This window comes from Gouania willdenowi, chromosome 8 (genome assembly GCF_900634775.1).
Source record: "Gouania willdenowi chromosome 8, fGouWil2.1, whole genome shotgun sequence".
Classification (NCBI taxonomy): Eukaryota; Metazoa; Chordata; class Actinopteri; order Blenniiformes; family Gobiesocidae; genus Gouania; species Gouania willdenowi.
In genome coordinates this window covers 5716328-5735201 of record NC_041051.1, presented here as the reverse complement: position 1 = coordinate 5735201, position 18874 = coordinate 5716328, and the positions used below count along the sequence as shown (strand labels likewise).

At 38.0% G+C, this 18874-nt stretch overlaps 1 protein-coding gene across 3 annotated transcripts in view; it reads left to right on the top strand.

The window, feature by feature from the left end:
- Window positions 1–18874, top strand: part of LOC114467963 (septin-9-like) — a 156527-nt gene that overhangs the window by 36419 nt on the left and 101234 nt on the right. The window contains exon 1 of one of the 3 annotated variants that reach the window (XM_028454521.1): window positions 4534–4659. The exons of the other annotated variants lie outside the window; for them this stretch is intronic. Coding sequence (XP_028310322.1) covers window positions 4638–4659 — 22 coding nt within the window. The 5' untranslated portion in view covers window positions 4534–4637. Of the gene's footprint in view, window positions 1–4533; window positions 4660–18874 lie in introns of those variants that run through there. 3 annotated transcript variants of the gene reach the window in all.

The window sequence follows — 18874 nt, the reverse complement described above, 5'->3', positions numbered from 1 at the left end:
AATGGATTAACGAGTGCGTTCAAACCCAGATCTTCCTCATAACAAGCTACACTACAAAACTCACTCACACATGCTGTCCCTTACAGGTGAAAAAGTCAAAAGTGACACATATTGTGCAGCTGTTTGTTAATAAATGTAGCATTTTGTATCAGCAAATTTACCCCGGAATTGTCTTTCTGGTCAGACTTAATTTAAAATAAAATGATCTAGATTTATATCATATGTTGTGGCAGGATGAAGAACGACTCAGGTGGAGGTCAGTAGAGCTTTAATCAGTTCAGCTGCATCACAAGAATGACTGATACAAAGCGCGCCAAAACATTATAAATGGCGTGAAGCCACACCTCCTACCCATCAACCCCTTGGGTGAGAGAAATATCCTCAAGTGCTCGCCACACAATCACCATTTTGAGAAAATATACTGAGATATGAGTTTTGGTTCATATCCAGCCCGAGTAGGAATGTTCACAGCATTTCAATGTTAATATAATAAAGGTCGACCTACCAGATTCTAATCACATAATTGTATTTAGGAAGTGGTTGATAAGTGGGTATTATAGATTTCCTGTACACTTGTCTTAAAATATAAGGCATACTGGAGCTTGGTTGGGGGGTGGGTAAGCCACATTTTATTGTATCAATGACCGTTTTTTTTAATCAAGGGACTCGTGTCGCTGGCTGGCTCCCTACACTGCGCATGTAGTGGGCCGGTCTGTTAATGACTCCCGGGCCACTTTCCCTCCCCCAGTCCACCCCTGGCTTATGCCATATCATTTCAACAAATGTTCAAGACATCCCACATGTGTTTTTTCAGATTTAAACAGACTATCACCCAAGAACCAATGCATATACAGTATGTGACTAATCATTAGTGATGTTAACAGTCTAAGTTCATAGCTCTAGCTGATCAAATTACAGGGAGCTGAGGCATATGTTAAGTTATTTACTGAAGGCCCAAACATGTTCCATGCAGTGAAAACGCAAAAACCTTTTTTCCAAATTTGAGGAGCTGGCATGTCCACCAGATACAGTATATACTGTATATAGCAGATATTTTACATTTATATTTTTGTATATTCTGTGAGAGTAGGTTGAGCTGTTTTATTTTACCAAATTTCAGTTCTTTATGTGATGTAGTTCCTGAGATATTGGAAGCTAAAAATGGAAGAAAAATAAGGACGAGCCAAAATCGACACCATACCCCTCCTCACTAAATTGGCCATATCTCAAAAAGTGTTTATCCAATCAAACTCAACATTTATAGTGGGCCTATTGAGTAATCACAGAACAATTAGTAAAAATTACAGATTTGTTTTATAATGACAGAATTACCCTATAGCTAAAATTAAATCACAATTTTCTACTGCTTGAATGAGAGGTGATACATTTTCAGTTGAATCTACAAGCAAGTTTGATTACTTTTGATTTTGGTTTCTCATTTGCTAACTTTGTGTCCTTCAACTGCAGAATATTATTTGTTAGGTGAACTTCAGAATGTAGTCTTATATCACATGATGCATAAAAAGATGAAGGAGGGATCAGCAAAAGGAAGGTTTTTCCGCTTTAGTGGATCTTGTGATTCTAGCATTGAAGAGGAATCTAATCACCAAAAGTAAAGGTAAAACAGGGCAGTCGAGGTCAGACACAGCATTTGATGAATGGGCTGCACTTTGCTATTCTCTGTGCAATAGTGAAATTGTGAGTGAAGGAAAGTATTTATCTGGTCTCCAAGTGAAACATCTGAAACTGCTGAAACATGCAGCACAATCGATGAAGAAATCTACCTGCTTCAAACACGCAGCCGCTCATTCTCAGGTGCTGTGTACGTGTGTGCGTGTGTGCGCGCGCACAAATGTGTTGATTGATGCTTGAGTCACTCCATGTATTGCCAAGTTATCGAGCAGCCATCTGTAAACCACAGCAACAGACAAACATGAGGGAAGCAGATGTACAATCAGAAACACACGTGCACTTTTCCAGAGCCAGAAACACGCAAATAGACACACACACACACACACACACACACACACACACACACACACACACACACACACACACACACACACACACACACACACGCACACACACACACACACACGTTGCTGGCAACTGCCTTAGGCTGTGAATACGGCCCTGATTGTCAGCAGACCTCCCTGCTTGATGTGGTTGCATTGGCTACATGGTGTGTGTGTGTGTGTGTGTGTGTGTGTGTGTGTGTGTGTGTGTGTGTGTGTGTGTGTGTGTGTGTGTGTGTGTGTGTGTGTGTGTGTGTGTGTGTGTGTGTGTGTGTGTGTGTGTGTGTGTGTGTGTGTGTGTGTGTGTGGACAAGAAGATCTGTTCACTCCCATATGAGAATTATCCACTCACCAACCAACCAGTGTTTGACAAATTTCTCACACATACACACACACACACACACACACACACACACACACACAGTCCGTGCTGACTAAAGTGTAAAGAATGTCTTCCCACAATGTGAAGTGACACCTTCATGTCTAAAGGTTTAAAAATGGCTCGTATTAAACAACATGAGTAAATCATGTGATTGTTTCGGTTTCCATAACAACGTTTTAAAGCGCCTGCTGTAGTTAAGCTCATGTGAGAGAATTGTTATTGTGTTTAAAGTATTTAATCATGATTTAGGGGGTATGCTATGAATCTAGATGACCTCTTATTGTGTGTGCTGGACTACAAAGCTTGCTGGAGCTTAATCACTATGGCAATTAATGCTGAATGGGCTTGGATCTTAGCGAGTCCTAAAGCCCCGCCTCCTGACCAATCAGATCTCTTAGACAATGACCTGCCCATTGATAAATGATCCTGGTTGCTGCAAATCTGACAGCTGAGTTTTTTTTTTTTTTAAAGATTATTAATTATAAATGCAATCCTTTAATTTACTGATGACATCCTTTCGGAAAGATATAGATTTATATCTGATGGACTGATCTACAGTCAGCTGATGAAGCCTGTGTGTCGATCCGTGTGCACGAACGGCTGAAGTCATTCATTAATTAATTTATAAATTGATTAATTCATACGCTGGGACTGACATTAACAGCAGGAACATGCACAATGTGCTCTCATCCCAGTGTGTGTGATAGAGGTCTACTTGAATAGAAACACGTGTGTGCTGTAATAAAGTTTAACTGCAGAGCGCTGTCTGTTTATCATCCAATGGATTAATATCATAAATAATCTCACGCTGTTGCACATTAACAGTGTCAGCAACTTCCTGCCTGAGTTCTCTCATTCCTGACTTTTCTGTAACAACAGGATTGTTTTTAATCTGAATTATGGATTTTAATTATTCATCATTTTAAACTTCAGCAACCTGGTCGGTACCAAGTTATGAAGTGGATCAGATCTGAGTGAGTATAAAAGCTCCGCCTCCTGCTGTGTGCCGCACTAACAGTGTGGCTATTCACTATCATCATGGATTTATGTTCATTATATTTGTTATAGATCATAAGCTGTTCCTCCATTCATTGTAAAGACGCTCAGTCTGCCAGTTCTCTCTAGTGATTGGTCAGACGCTGCAATCTAATAATAATAATAATAATAATAATAATAATTTATTATTACACTTTATCACTATCATAACTTATTTAAAGGGGTTTGTCTGAAGGTGTTTTCTGATTTAATCAGAATAACACACAGATACACACTTGATGCATCAGAGGGCGCTGATGTGCAGCGTTCTCCTCTTCCATCACCCATTGACACAGCTGTGTTTAATAGCCGCCGTCTTCACTCAGAGACAAAGGCACAAACACACCAAAGACCAACTAAAAAACACACGAGGGCAAACAAACGCACATAGTCGCCGAGCTAATGCGCGTTGCACAACAGCCCAGTCTGACATGTCTGAGTGTGTTTGAGCTCTTTATCAGGGCTCAGACACTTGCAAGGTGACCTCTGACCCCCGGAGAGGGCGGGAGGGACGTGCCGACAGTCAGAGGTCATCTGAGTTTCCTGAACACACATTTCAGAGTGAGCACGGGCATTTACACACACATACACACACACACGCTAGTTTTAGTCATCTGTGTTGGGAATATTTGAGTTCTTTCTTTGCTTCTGTGACACATTTTTCCCCACGGCAGCGTCACTGCGAGGAAGGACGCCTCATTTCACTCATATAGGGCTCAGAAAAACCAAGCTCACCAGTAAACACTGCAGTTAAATAAAGGACTTTCATCCACACCAGCTCTACAAGATCAAAGCTGGTCTCCAATGAGTCACGGCTGCCACTCTCACATTTAAGGAAGCCAACAGAGGAGTTTTTAAGTCGGGCTAATTATTTTTAGTCGCCTAGGACCCTGTCTGAATCACATGGTGGAGCTAATGGTTTCTATTTCTCAGATACAATGCGGCTTCAGTCTTTCCAGGCTGAACAAGAAGAGGCTGAGAGACATGAGGGAGGAAAAAAAGACATATGATCAGCACATGGGGATGTCGTAATTTTGAATTCATTAGTGAGACACACTGAAAGAATCAACGCAGGCAGAGGGAGTGAGAACAGAGAGGGAGTGGAAGGGGAAGTCTAAAAAAAGGCAGAGAGAGAGTGACGCTGAGGGAGAGAGTGGAGTCAGAGAGCAGGCGCTCCATGTGGCTGTGGAGGGAGTGATCTGGTTATGGAGGGGGACAAGTTCTCAGGTACGATAAAAGACACCCGCTGAGCCTGAGACTTTGCTTTGTTTGTGCAGTTGTGTTGTAGACCCCTCAGTCAGCTCCTTCTCTGTCCTCTGGGTTTTTCTTCTAAAGCCTGTTCACCCCTCTGTGGTATTTTCCACTCTCTCATTCTGTCTGCTTTGCTGACTGCGTGTTTTCTTTGGGGTTTTTGGACTGGAGCTGGGAGCTCTGCAGGGTTTGTGTAGCAGCTTAGGGGACATGTTTTGGTCTGTCTGTCTTTTATTTGTCCAGTTTGCTGATTTTTCATGTCCCTGTCTGTACCCACTTCTCCAAAGTGACAATAATGGTTCAATATATGCAGCATTAGGCGGGAAAAGTGGTGGAAAGGGTTTATAAGTGCCAAAAATATCTTGAAAGTGGAAAAAATATGCAGAAAAGGCATTGAACATTGATGGAGAAGTGGCAGAAATGGGAGTAATGTAGCAAAAATATGGCAAGAAAACAGATATAGGTTCAAAAGTGGCAAGTTTGGTGTAGTTGCAGAAAAAGGGTATAAACAAAAATGAGCTCAAATTTATATCTATCTGTCTAATATCACTGTTATACAGGAAGTATATTATTATTTGCTCCATAGTATATTGTATAGTCATCTTAAAAATGTAAATCCTTGTTTTAATCAGAAGTAAAATGTGCTAAAAGTGACCAAAAATGGTGAAAAAGGTGGTGAAATGGGATTTTAAAAACCACAGAAATTGGTTAAATTAGAGTGGCCAAAAACAGAGAGAAAAGGTGATTGAAAGGGTTCAAAGTGTCAATATTGGAACAATTAGTTTAAACTGGCAAATATTGGGCATGAAAAATCATGACTGTGTTTAAATTGGCAAAAATAAGCATGAAATATGGTGAAAATAGGTTAAAAGTGACAATAATGGGTCAATATATACAACATTAGGTAGAAAAATGGTGGAAAGAGTTGAAAATGTAATGAAAGTGGAACAGATATGTAGAAAAAGGCATTGGAATTTGATGAGAGGTGGCATCTTAAAGATGTAAATCATTGTTTTAATCTGAAATAAAATGAGTTAAAAGTGACCAAAAATGGTGGAAAAGGTGGTAAAATTGGATTTTAAAAACCACAGCAATTGGTTAAAATTAGCAAATTACAGTGGCCAAAAGTGGACAGAAAAGGTAATTTAAAGGGTTCAAAGTGTCAATATTGGAACAATTAGTAGGGTAACAATTTAAAGTTTAAACTGTGAAATTGTTTAAGTTGGCAATAACAAGCATGAAATATGAGGAAAAGAGGTTAGAGTGACAATAATAGGTCAATATATGCAGAAAATACACTGAAAATGTCTTGAAAGTGGAAAAAAATGTGCAGAAAAGGCATTAAAATTTGATGTAGAAGTGGGAGAAATGGGAGTAATGTAGCAAACATAATGCAAGAAAACAGATTGAAATACAGCAAAATTTAGCAAGTTTGATGTAGTTCTAGAAAAAGCGTAAAAAACAAAACAAAAATAGGCTCAAATTGTTCGAAAAATATTCTTAGTTTCTTGAAGGCATTTGACAACCCCCTCCCAGTGTCTCGCGACCTTAAACAGGGTCCTGTTCCCAAGGTTGAGAGCCCCTGGTTTACAGGATAGAGGAAACCCAGCCTCAGTGTGTGTGTGTGTCATGTTAAAGCCATCAGCCAGCACTGTGGTATTTTAATGAGAGTTAGTGTGAAAGCTGTAGAAAAGCTCATTAGTTATTACTGGGACACAAAGGAGAAGATTATTATGTACGTGTGTACTGGTTGTGGTTGTGTGTGTTTACATGATTTGGCTGTGTGTGTGTGTGTGTGTGTGTGTGTGTGTGTGTGTGTGTGTACACATAGGGAGTAGTGCACCTATAGTGTGTGTGTGAGCGGTGGATGTATGTGAGAGTGTGTGTCCGTCCAGGTGCTTCCTCCACACGGCTTTATGTGTTTCTGCAGGACATTCTTGTGTGTGTGTGTGTGTGTGTGTGTGTGTGTGTGTGTTTCATTTGAGTGCTCACACTCACACATACCACTGGTGTGTTTTGTGATCTGTTATCAAAGTGAGAAGTCATTGTTTTGAAGGCACCCATCCATCCTTCCATCCATCCATCCTTCCATCATCCTTCCATCCATCCATCCTTTCCTTCCATCCTTCCATCATCCATCCATCCATCCTTTCATTCCTTCCATCCATCTATTGATCGATCTATTGATTGATCTATCCATCCATCCATCCATCATCCATCTTTTCATTCCATCCATCCATTCATTCACCCTTCATTCCATTCCATTCCATCCCATCCATCTATCCACCTATGCATCTATCCATCTATCCATCCATCCATCCATCCATCCACACAAACATACAGAATCATTATTAGGACACAATATTTCTTTACTAAAAGTAATTATGTTTATTAAAAGTGTAGTCAAAGTGAAGTTAAGTTGGTCTTAAGAAGGAAAGTCTACAAACCCATCACCACGTGGCTGTGAGGTAGCATTGCTTAAAATATACAACTATTAAACATTAGGGATGCAATGAATATTGCAAAAAAAGTAACATTTGGGCTTTGGTTTAGTGACTTAAAAGTAAGGCCTAATAGTAGCGTGTGACGCAATGACGCAATAAAACAACGTGCAGTGATTTTGAATCAGAAAAGTGTGTGAGCGTTGCTGCAGAACTAGAGCAGCAGCAGCTTCTCCTTTCCACACACAAACACAGCCAGACTCTCTCCTTACCGCTCTCCGTCTTCTGTCACCGCGTAAAAGTTGGAAACCGTCCAACCGTTTGGGAGTCCAGTAGTGCAGTTTGTATCTACATATATGGCAATAAAGTATAATATATATTCTTTATTAAACAGCAGTGTTTGTTTTAGCTGTTGGATAGTTGGAGAGGGAGGAGTGCGTGTTAGGTGAAGTCACTTGCCAATGTGGGCAAAATCCAACTGTCCCGTATAAAGCTGACTTTTTACAAAACTAGTACAGTGCCCATCGGAAGTATGTATTCATATAGTGGACGCTTAAGTAGAGTTGTCAATTATGGGCATAATAATAACAACATACTCTGTAGCATTATAAAGGGGTATATTTGCAGGTGCAAAGTAAAATAGCGTGTGCAATTTCCCTGGTATAATTCTATGAGACATGCGCATGATAAATTAGTTGTTTTTTTTCCTCATTTTTATATTTTTTTCATTTGGTGTATTTTTCTGTAATGTATGTTTTTTTGGAGTCATTTGGTGTATTTTTGTATATTTCTATTGTCTTTTTGTGCATTTTTTGTACAATTATTGTTTTTTGTTACCATTTTAGTGTGATTCTGGAGTCATTTTGTATCTTTTTTAGTGTAGTTTTTTTGCATTTCTGTTGTCTTTTGTGTATTTAGTTTTGTGTATTTTGAGTCATTTTCATGTTTTTGTTGTTTGGTGTATATTTCTGTAATATATGTTTTTTGGAATCATTATGTGTGTTTTTGAAACCTTTTTGTATATTTTTGTGCATTTCTGTTGTCGTTTCATGTACTTCCTGTAATTATTGTTTTTGTTACATTTGTAGGGTGATTCTGGAGTCATTTTGTATCTTTTTTAGTGTAGTTTTTTGCATTTCTGTTGTCTTTTGTGTATTTTTTGTATAAATATTTAGTTATGTGTATTTTGATTCATTACCATATTTTTGTTGTCGTTTGGTGTGTGTGTGTGTTTGGGGTGGGGGGGGGGGGGTGAATCCATTCTAACTTTATCTTCACCAGTTCATCCACGTGCACCTGCCTAACTTTCACTAAACTTATCTATTGTCAGTAGTTAGATGTAGTGGCAGGTGTGTCGTGAGTGAAGCTGCAGTAATCATCAGAGGGGTATTCTATAAAGGCGGGTTAACAAACTCTGAGTCTATCCATAAACTCTGGGTCAACATACCCCGCGATGGGAAACTCTGGGTATCGGATTCCATTAAAGCTGGTATGAAGTGGGTCAATCAACCCTGAGTATGTAAACCTTGGGTTACTTACGTGCACACGCGCGATAAAAAGCCATCATCAATGGATCAAAGAATACTGAAGCTGCCATGACAACCAAACGGAAGATAGTCATTTATTCACCGTAATGGGTGAAATAAGCCGGTGTTTGATGAATAAGAGCCTGTTCTAAAGGTGCGTTCAGTCTTCAGTGATTATAGTGGCTTTAATCACCAGTAATTAGTCACACTTTTTGGTCACTTCATCACTTTATTGCTTCAGTGACGTGAGAGCGGTGAATAATTTGAATAAAATGTGTCTGAGGAGACGTGTCAGCAGCATAGGATGGCTACATAGAGAGCCCTCCTGTTACACTGGATATAAAGACAGTGGCTGCTGCTTCATATCACATCATTTATATTGATTTTTAATGTAATATTGTCGCCAGAGTCATCTCTACGTCCTAAAAAATGTCATAAAAAACACACTGAAGCGGGACGCGAACCCACGACGCACCGCTTTCAAGAGCAGTGTCACACTTCACTGCGCCATCATAACTTCCAAGACACATGATCTACAGATTAAACTGTATAACAATATAAAACAACAATTGAGCCTTAAAAGTGGATTTATTTAAATTATCGTCTCCTTCTTTATATAATCCACAGGTTTGTATTCAGTGAACTTTACTACAGACGTCAGTAGATGTTTTAATGCAGATCAACATCTCAGTGTCTGTCACTTAATGATCTACATCTACAATGTTAGAAAGAAAATAACCGTTATCACAAAAAAAAAAAAAAGACGTAAAGCAACACAACATTAGTAATGATGTGAGCACGTCTGTGGTGTGTGATGTTACTAATGTGTTTCAGAGAAAAGTGTTAAAGTTTATTAAAGTGTTCAGAAATGGTGTTCAGGTGGGCGGAGCCAGGTAGAAACCCAGGGTTTCTTTGATAAAACCTGCCAGCGACCAGGTTTAGTTCACAGACAATGTTGCCATGGTAACACTCAGAGAAGAACATACCTCGCTTTTTGGAATGGGATACTCAGAGTTTCCCTCATTTGAGCCTGAACATACTCAGAGTTTGAACATAACCCGCTTTATGGAATACCACTCAGGTGACCTTCACTATGTAGCAACATGTAAACACTTAGATCTGACTCAGAGCGTAACACTACAGTCACTACCACGCTATGGGCGGGTGTCATGACACAGACTGTAACCGGACTAAATTGTGGTTCGTTATGCACTCAACACTCATTTACCTGCACGAGAAATGTGCAGCTTTCAACACAGCAGCCATTGCCGTCAATAACTTCCGTGTGAGGTCTGTCTGGTCTAAATAGTGTACGGCCAAACTAACATGAAAATAAACGTTTCGAAATGTCATCACCAAATAAAGAACAGTAAAAAAAAGTATGTTTCCTCAAAAGAGAAGTCCACAGGAGCTCTGCAACACACCGGAAGTGAGCTGTGCAGTGAAATAGATGGTGCGCTAGCGCCCCCTAACACACTGAGGTCAAAAGCTGAATAGGTTTCACTTGCCGTGCTGTCCAGAAGTGAGCTAAAATTAAAATAAACATTTTGAAATTACCAAATTACTCCAAAATAACAGATACACACACTCGGGGTATTTGGAACCCGTTGACAAAGTTGCAAGTGGAACTCACACCGCGTCGGGGAGATATTCGCTCCACACACACACACACGCACACACACGCACACACACACACACATCACTGTAGCAAAGCTATTATAAAGTTTTTTTTTCATCATACTTCCCCTTTAATGCACTTAAGCTTTTTTTGGAATTCATGTTTTGCTTCATTTGAAGGGCTAATATAAATGAAAAACTTTGTTGTGCTTTTTTTGAAAAGCAAAGGCTACTGGAATATTAAAAAAATGTAGTGAAAAACTTAACCGCATTTGATATTCAGTATTCGGCCAAGCATTTATACTTTCTTCGGCTTCGGCCCCAAATTTTAATTTCGGTGCATCCCTAATAAACACTATATATACACTTATGTTTAGTGTTTTCACAACATTAAGGCTGATTTCCGACAGTTTATAAAATGTCTTTGTGTGCGTTTCATCCACCTCAGACGAGCCTGTGGGAGGTGAACACATTCACTTTAAAGCCTGTGATCACACGAGCAGGTCGTGACTCTGTTCATACAGTAGAGCTGATTATGAGCAGCAACACTTTCATTCATGAATAGTGTTTGAAGTTGTGAGCTCAAAGAGAAAAACAGATAAAAGAGTGGTTCTTCACAGGAATACTTTTACTTTTCACTTCATTTTCCATTGGTAATTCTTGATCAATTTCTTTTATGGTTTCATATTTACACAAGCTTCTCACTTCTTTTGTCCACTTGTTTACCTTTTTCATGAATGAAGAAAATAGCCTCATTTATTCATTATTATCATGTACAGCTTGAATTACATTGAAACATTGGTCAATAATTTCCAACAGGGATCTCACTGGTGAGCGTTGCTGCCTCCAGAAACCATGGGTTAGAGTCCTTCTGCAATTTTCTTCAAATTATTTCACAAAATGTCAGAAAATTACATAAAAACTGGCCACAAAATCAAATAAAATGAAAGTGAAGATCCTGCAGGGACTGATATCTATCACTTATTGCATTGATATTATCAGTGTTGCACATATTTTATCATTTATTTACACTTAGAAGTGCAAACTACAGCACAATAATGATTAAATTACTAATTTTCTCCGTATTTGGCCCCTGAACTAAAATGACACCCCTGCCTTAGATCCAGCGTCCCCTGTGATTGGTTCCATCGTCCCCTGTGTAAACAGGTATAGATGAGCCAAGACAATGTTTCAGGGACTTCAGATGTACATTTGCCATCTTGGGCTATTTTTGGCTCATTAATGTGCATTGGCCCTGATAGATGAATTAAAATGAAATAATTGGACAAATGTCCTAGTCTGCCTACAGAAGTCTGTATGTATGCATTCCAGGTTAAGGTTTACAGAAGAGGATTAGGGCCAATTTGGATGGAGAGAATAATTTAGGGCAAATCAAGAGTCTAGTCAAAATGTCGAGATTAAAGTTGAAATTTCAAGAATAAAGTTTAAATATAATGTCAAGATTAAAGTCGAAAAAGACGAGATTAAAGTCAAAATTTCGAAAACGAACTCAAAATACAATACCGTTATAAAAGTCAAAAGTTTGCTAATGAAGTCAAATCTATGGAAGCTGACAAGGGCCAATTCACCACGACAACAAACAGCAGATTGTGGCTGTTACAAAATGCAGTGTATCAATGAATATGTTAAACTATACTTCAAAGTTGGGTTTAATAACAAAGAGATTTCCTTAGCAAAAAGTAGTATACTTGAAGTTCATTTTATTAAGTATGCTTGAGTATAAGTATAGCAAATATACTATGGACCATGTACTTGTAGCACACTAGAAAGTATACTAATTTATTACTTTTACAGACTAAATCATACGGACCATCCATTATTCATTCATCCACTATCCATTCATTTAATCCATCCATCCATTCATTCATGCATCCATCCATTCATTTAATCCATCCATCCATCCATTAATTCATCCATCCATCCTTTCATTCCATCCATCCATCCATCCATTATTCATTCATCCATCCATCCATTCATTTAATCCATCCATCCATCCATCCATCCATTCATTCATCCATCCATCCATCCATTATTCATTCAGCCATCCATCCATTAATTCAATCAATCCATCATCCATCCATTCATTCATTCATCCATCCATCCTTTCATTCCATCCATCCATCCATCCATCCATCCATTCATTCATTCATTCATCCATCCATCCTTTCATTCCATCCATCCATCCATCCATTATTCATTCATCCATCCATCCATTCATTTAATCCATCCATTCATCCATTATTCATCCATCCATCCTTTCATTCCATCCATCCATCCATCCATTATTCATTCATCCATCCATCCATTCATTTAATCTATCCATACATCCATCCATACATCCATCCATACATCCATCCATACATCCATCCATTCATTCATCCATCCATCCATCCATCCATCCATTATTCATTCAGCCATCCATCCATTAATTCAATCAATCCATCATCCATCCATTCATTCATCCATCCATCCTTTCATTCCATCCATCCATCCATCCATCCATCCATCCATCCATTCATTCATCCATCCATCCTTTCATTCCATCCATCCATCCATCCATTATTCATTCATCCATCCATCCATTCATTTAATCCATCCATTCATCCATTATTCATTCATCCATCCATCCATTCATTTAATCCATTCATCCATCCATCCTTTCATTCCATCCATCCATTATTCATTCAGCCATCCATCCATTCATTTAATTCATCCATCCATCCTTTCATTCCATCCATCCATCCATTATTCATTCATCCATCCATCCATTCATTTAATCCATCCATACATCCATCCATCCATCCATCCATCCATTCATTCATTCATTCATCCATCCATCCATCCATCCATTATTCATTCAGCCATCCATCCATTAATTCAATCAATCCATCATCCATCCATTCATTCATCCATCCATCCTTTCATTCCATCCATCCATCCATCCATCCATTCATTCAATCCATTCATCCATCTATTCATTCATCCATCCATCCTTTCATTCCATCCATCCATCCATTCATCCATCCATCCACCCATTATTCATGCATCCATCCATCCATTCATTCAATCCATCCATCCATCCTTTCATTCCATCCATTCATTCATTCATTCATTCATCCATCCATCCATTAATTTATCCATCTATCCTTTCATTCCATCCATCCATCCATCCATCCATCCATCCATCCATCCATCCATTCATCCATTCATCCATTCATCCATCCAATCTGTTCAGAAGGAAAAACCAGTGAAGTTATGAAGAGGTGGAGCATTCAGTCCATCTGTGGCTATTGAGGAGCTACGGAAACAGATTAGGTTCAGTTTGGATGGAGACTGTTGTCTTATGGTGAATTGGCCCCAGTCCGTAGATTCCGAGATCCCAAGACTTTAATCTTGGCATCTCGACTTTATTCCAGATTTGCCAAAAATTATTTTCTCCATCAAAAATGGCCCTAATCCTCACACACACACACACACACACACACACACACACACACACACACACACACACACACACACACACACACACACACACACACACACACAAGGAGGACTGTGAGGCAGCGGTGCTAAAAATCAGCTGAGTCATGCTACTGATGGAGGTTACAGCCATATCATCTGATGAGGACGATAGTGATGATTGATCAGTTGGACTGTGGAAGTCATTCAAAGATGAACTGTCATGTTTTCTTCCTCCACCAGATGGAGATGCTGAGGCTAAAAGCTAGTTACTCATTAAACATCTATTGTAGTTCCTCTATTTATTGATTTTTTTGTTGTTGTTTGGAGCCGAGTTTCCATGGAAACAGCAGAAAAACTTCCTTCAGTGTCTAGTTGTGTATAAATCAATTAGGGATGTTTCCAACTCAAACTCTGCAGCAGAGGGTGGAGAAAATACAAAGAGTGAAATGTATCCCTGATGTAGGGCAGCTGGTGTTATCCATGCAGGATGAAACATACACATCTAGGAGCAAATGAGGCAGGGTAGATGGTGCACGTGCACGTGCACTGGGACCATGGGCAACTGCAGAGAACAATGTTGTGGATGTGTGTATTTTCAACAGGTGGTTGCACTGAGTCAATAGATCATGGTTGAGTGCTGATGTTAAGGCCAGTTGTTTCCTCTACAGCTGTGACGTTTGACTCATTTAGATGAAGATGCTTCTCCAAATGCATTCTGGGACGAGATGAGCAGAGAGGGTTTAAAGCAGTGGTTCCCAACCCTTTTTTTGGAACGTGATCCCATTTGTATATCACAAATTTCTGGCGACCCCAAAGACATTTTTTAAAATCTATAATACAATTTTTTATCATGTTATAATTTGTAACAAATACATCGTAGCCAGGGTTAGTGCACAATGTGACATTTTATACTGCATTTTATATATATGTATATACGTATATTTTTTTTAATTATTTGTTTTCCTATTTTTGTTTCTTTTCTTTACTTTGCATTTTATTTTAACTAGATTTATGTTTGAGAAAGTGAAAGTATAGAATACAGTTTTAAGATTGTGCATTGTGTTTTAATTTGAAAAATAATAAAAAATTATACATTGTAAAATTATTTTAAATCATTATTATTATTATTATTTTTTTCTTACTTAATTACTAGACATTTCAGGCGAGTCTGAATACATTATTTTGTACTTTTATATTCTTACTTGAACTTTATTTTGGAATTTTGAGTTGAAGAGCAATAAACATATATTGCAATGTTAAGGAATTCATGTTTTTTTCTTTCATTTTAGATATGTAAATCAACATGTATAAATTACTTTTAGTCAATTAATGGGGAGATAATAGATAATCGAATCGAATCGAACTGAAAAAATGAATCATTAAATTAATCAATGCATTGAAAAAAATAATTGCTAGATTAATTTTTAAAAAAATAATTGTTTACCCCAGCCCTACAGGCGACCCCATATGGGGTCATGATGCCAAAGTTGAAAAACACTGAATTAGAGCTTAACTTATTTTCCTGTTTACTTGTATTTAATAAAATAAATTAGAATAACACATTTGTTATTTTATATTTTTGCGCAAATTTTTAAAATTATTTTATGGTCATTACAAACTTTGTTGATGAGTTTAAAATGTCAATTTGTTTAAGGTGATATTTCTACCTTCCTGCGTCTGTCTAGTGTCCATCACTGACACGTGGCTGCAGGTGAGAGGTGAGAGGTCAGAGGTCAGGGGTCAGGAGGGCACTGAGGCCTGTGGGTGGTTACATCCTCTCCTTTAGCCCCTTGACAGTCGGCTGCTGCCCTGGCATCGCCCCGACAACTGCGGTGCCGCCCTGGCATCCGTTTATAGACGTGGTCCTTGTCTTCCGCTTGTCTCGTTTTTCAGCTCCTAGAAGGGCACGACCCACTTTAGAGCAGCAGCAGCGGTGGTCTGGGTTTCTTTAAGCCGTTGGCGGCTGTCTCTGTCTCTCTTCATCCGTGTGCTGAAGTGCAACATAACACCAGCAGCTGCCTATTCAGATATGTTTTCTATATAACAACCATACGCCACAGAAGTGAAGAGCCAACACGCTCATTCACTGATTGTTTCTCAGTGCAATTCCCTTAAAACTGTTCTCTGTTCATGTACCTAACTTCACTCATAAATAAATTAACCTTACATGTTCTACTGTTCATTTTCTCACAGTTCATTACTGTAATCCTCCTAATATCCTCAAATATTACTAACACATTTTATCCTTGGGTATTTACCTCCAGAAAATTATTTTCAGAAAATTGTTTTTGTGTCAGGCGCTTTGTTTATTTGTTGAATACATAAATAACCCCTTGATAATAAAACCTTGACCTGTTCAGTTTTAGAGTTAGTGTATATAATTATAAATATTTCATTCAAATATTTTCTAATTTGGGGGTCCACATTCATGACTCTCACAGAATAAACCATATTGATTGATGTTGGGAACCCCCTTATTCCTCTCATAAACATATTTATTTACTTATTTTTATCTCCTTTTGGTAACACTTTACAGGAAGTTTTATACAAAAGGCTGACATTATGCTGTCATTATCTGTCATTAGCATGAATAAGGTGTCATTAAGGCTGTCATCAAGTATTGTTCGCTAAATTATGTATGACACCTTTGGAGCTATGTTGGCGTTTTTTGGGTTAGGTGGAGGGATCTAGTGGGGTGAGAGTTAGGGTTCAGGTTAGGGTAACAAACAACACTCAATGACAGCCTTCATGACACCTTATCCATGCTAATGACTGATGTCATGTCATAATAATGACAGCGTAATGTCAGCCTCATGTATAAAAGTTCAAGTAAAGTGTTAACCTCCTTTTTGTAACATATTTATTTACTATAAAGTCCTCTGTCTCAGACACATCCTCCACTATGTCACTTTCACTGTGAAAGAGCTGTTCCAAAATAAGGATATTGTCTCCCCCACCATGTCGCGTATCAACTCAAAAGTATTTTATTTATTTATTTATTTATTTGAGCAGCATATTACAAATTTATTTTTCAAATAAGAAAACTAAAACAATTGTGCTCAAAAGGAGCAGGAAGAAGTTTAAAGGACTTATAAAAACCTACCCCTCATCTCTCGTTCATCTAAATCATCACTACACAAACTTTCAGCGTATACTTATGCAAACAACACATGCATGAGCCTATGCTTGTACATTATTAACAATCGTTTATGGTCATACAATCAAAGGTAAAAGAAAAGCACAAGTTAAAGTCATGCAAATAACAAAGCACATATCATACTTTCCGTTTATGGTCGTACAAAGTGTTCAAATAAGGATTTATAGTTTATAGTTATATATACAAAAATAAATACACCGTACAATAATGAAAATGTATTAGTATTCTCTAGCATATTACCTAAAGATAATGTCTATATACATTATTTTAAAGTGTCCTAGTGTTTGGCTTCTTTTAGTCTCTTTATTCCACTCATTCCACAGAGTTATTCCTACTTGGGAGATACACATACTTTTAAGGGTGGTGTGAATGCAATGTTTTCTCATCACAAATTCTCCTTTTAAATTATAATTTCCTTCACTACTTTTAAACAATTTTTGAATGTTTACAGGGAGAAGATTACGACTTGCTTATACATCACAACATGATTTTGACATTTATTTATGTCTTCAATTTTCATTATGTGAGATGTTAAAAACAGAGCATTTGTATGATCCCTAAATCCTACATTATGATGAAGGCTTTTTTCTGAAATGTGTAGAGTGGATCTAAATTAGTTTTATATGTGTTTATACTGTTTATACAGTAGCTGATATAGGGGAGAAGTATCAACTCTGCAGGTGTGTGGATGTGAGGTCACACATGTGTCACACACAGAGAGAGGGTTTACTCAGCTGAAACAGCTTGGGGTCAAATTGACCCCCCCCATTGAAAAAATATTATCACAATGATTTTATGCTTCATCAATTGTGCCCATCAAATTAGGAAAAGTCATGTGAAGCAAAAAAAAAAAAACAGTCAACTATGAATTTTTTGAATGATAAACGTTGAATGAGGTCAAATTGACCCCAAGGATAATAGGAGGCTTAAACGCCACACTTTATCATAAGGATGTTTTATAATGAGACCTGGAGATAAAGTTGTTATAACTAAAGTAGAATCAACATCATGTTTAGGCCCAATACACCAGGGGTGTCAAACTCCTTTTAGTTCAAGGAGTAGTTCACGGAGCAGTTCGACCACAAGTGGGCCGCTGGTTTTAGGCGGGAAAACGAACAATATCAACATTAATGTGCCCGAGTTTGCACTTCCAGTTATACCATAACGTATGAAAGGCATCAGCGATATCTAAGCCACAAGTGACAGATACTTAACCTGTTAACTTCCACCATTCCGAATACGGGTCAAAATGCACGTTGTCACTCATTCACGCTCTTAAGGGATTAAAGGCAAGGCAAGAAAAATGTATTTGTATAGTGCATTTCATACACCAGGCAACTCAATGTGCTTTACATAATCAAAAAGTGCAACAGAAAACGTTCAACAGCTAAAAATCAATAAGAACATTACAATCAGTACCAAAAAAAACATTTAAAATCATCAACAAACATGTTACATCAACATGATCAAAAATCTCCCTCTCAGTCATACACAGTAGAGAAAAAGTGTGCCTTTAACTTTGATTTAAAAATGTTCACATGTTGCTGGCAGTTTGTTCCACTACTTTGCAGCATAACAACTAAAAGCAGCACCACCATGTTTACTGTGAGCTCTGGGCTCCACTATCTGACCTGTGTCCATAGATCTGAGAGACCTGCTGGGTTCATAGTCATGCTTCTCAAATACAGCAGCATATCACAAATATCATATACCATTTGAAAGCTTAGAATCTTCCATTTTTAAACATATAAATCATTCTAAGACACAACCATCACAGCAAACAGTCAATTATTTTGTCAAACTTTGGGGAAAAAAAATGGCGACATAAAAAAGCCAGCACTTCTCAACTTTAAAGTGATGCCATTTTTTACTGAATTCATATATTCCTAAATCTTCCTAAAACATTCAAAAATCCAATGAATCCAAGTATTTAGTCCAAAACACAGTAAAACTGCTGTTAAAAAATA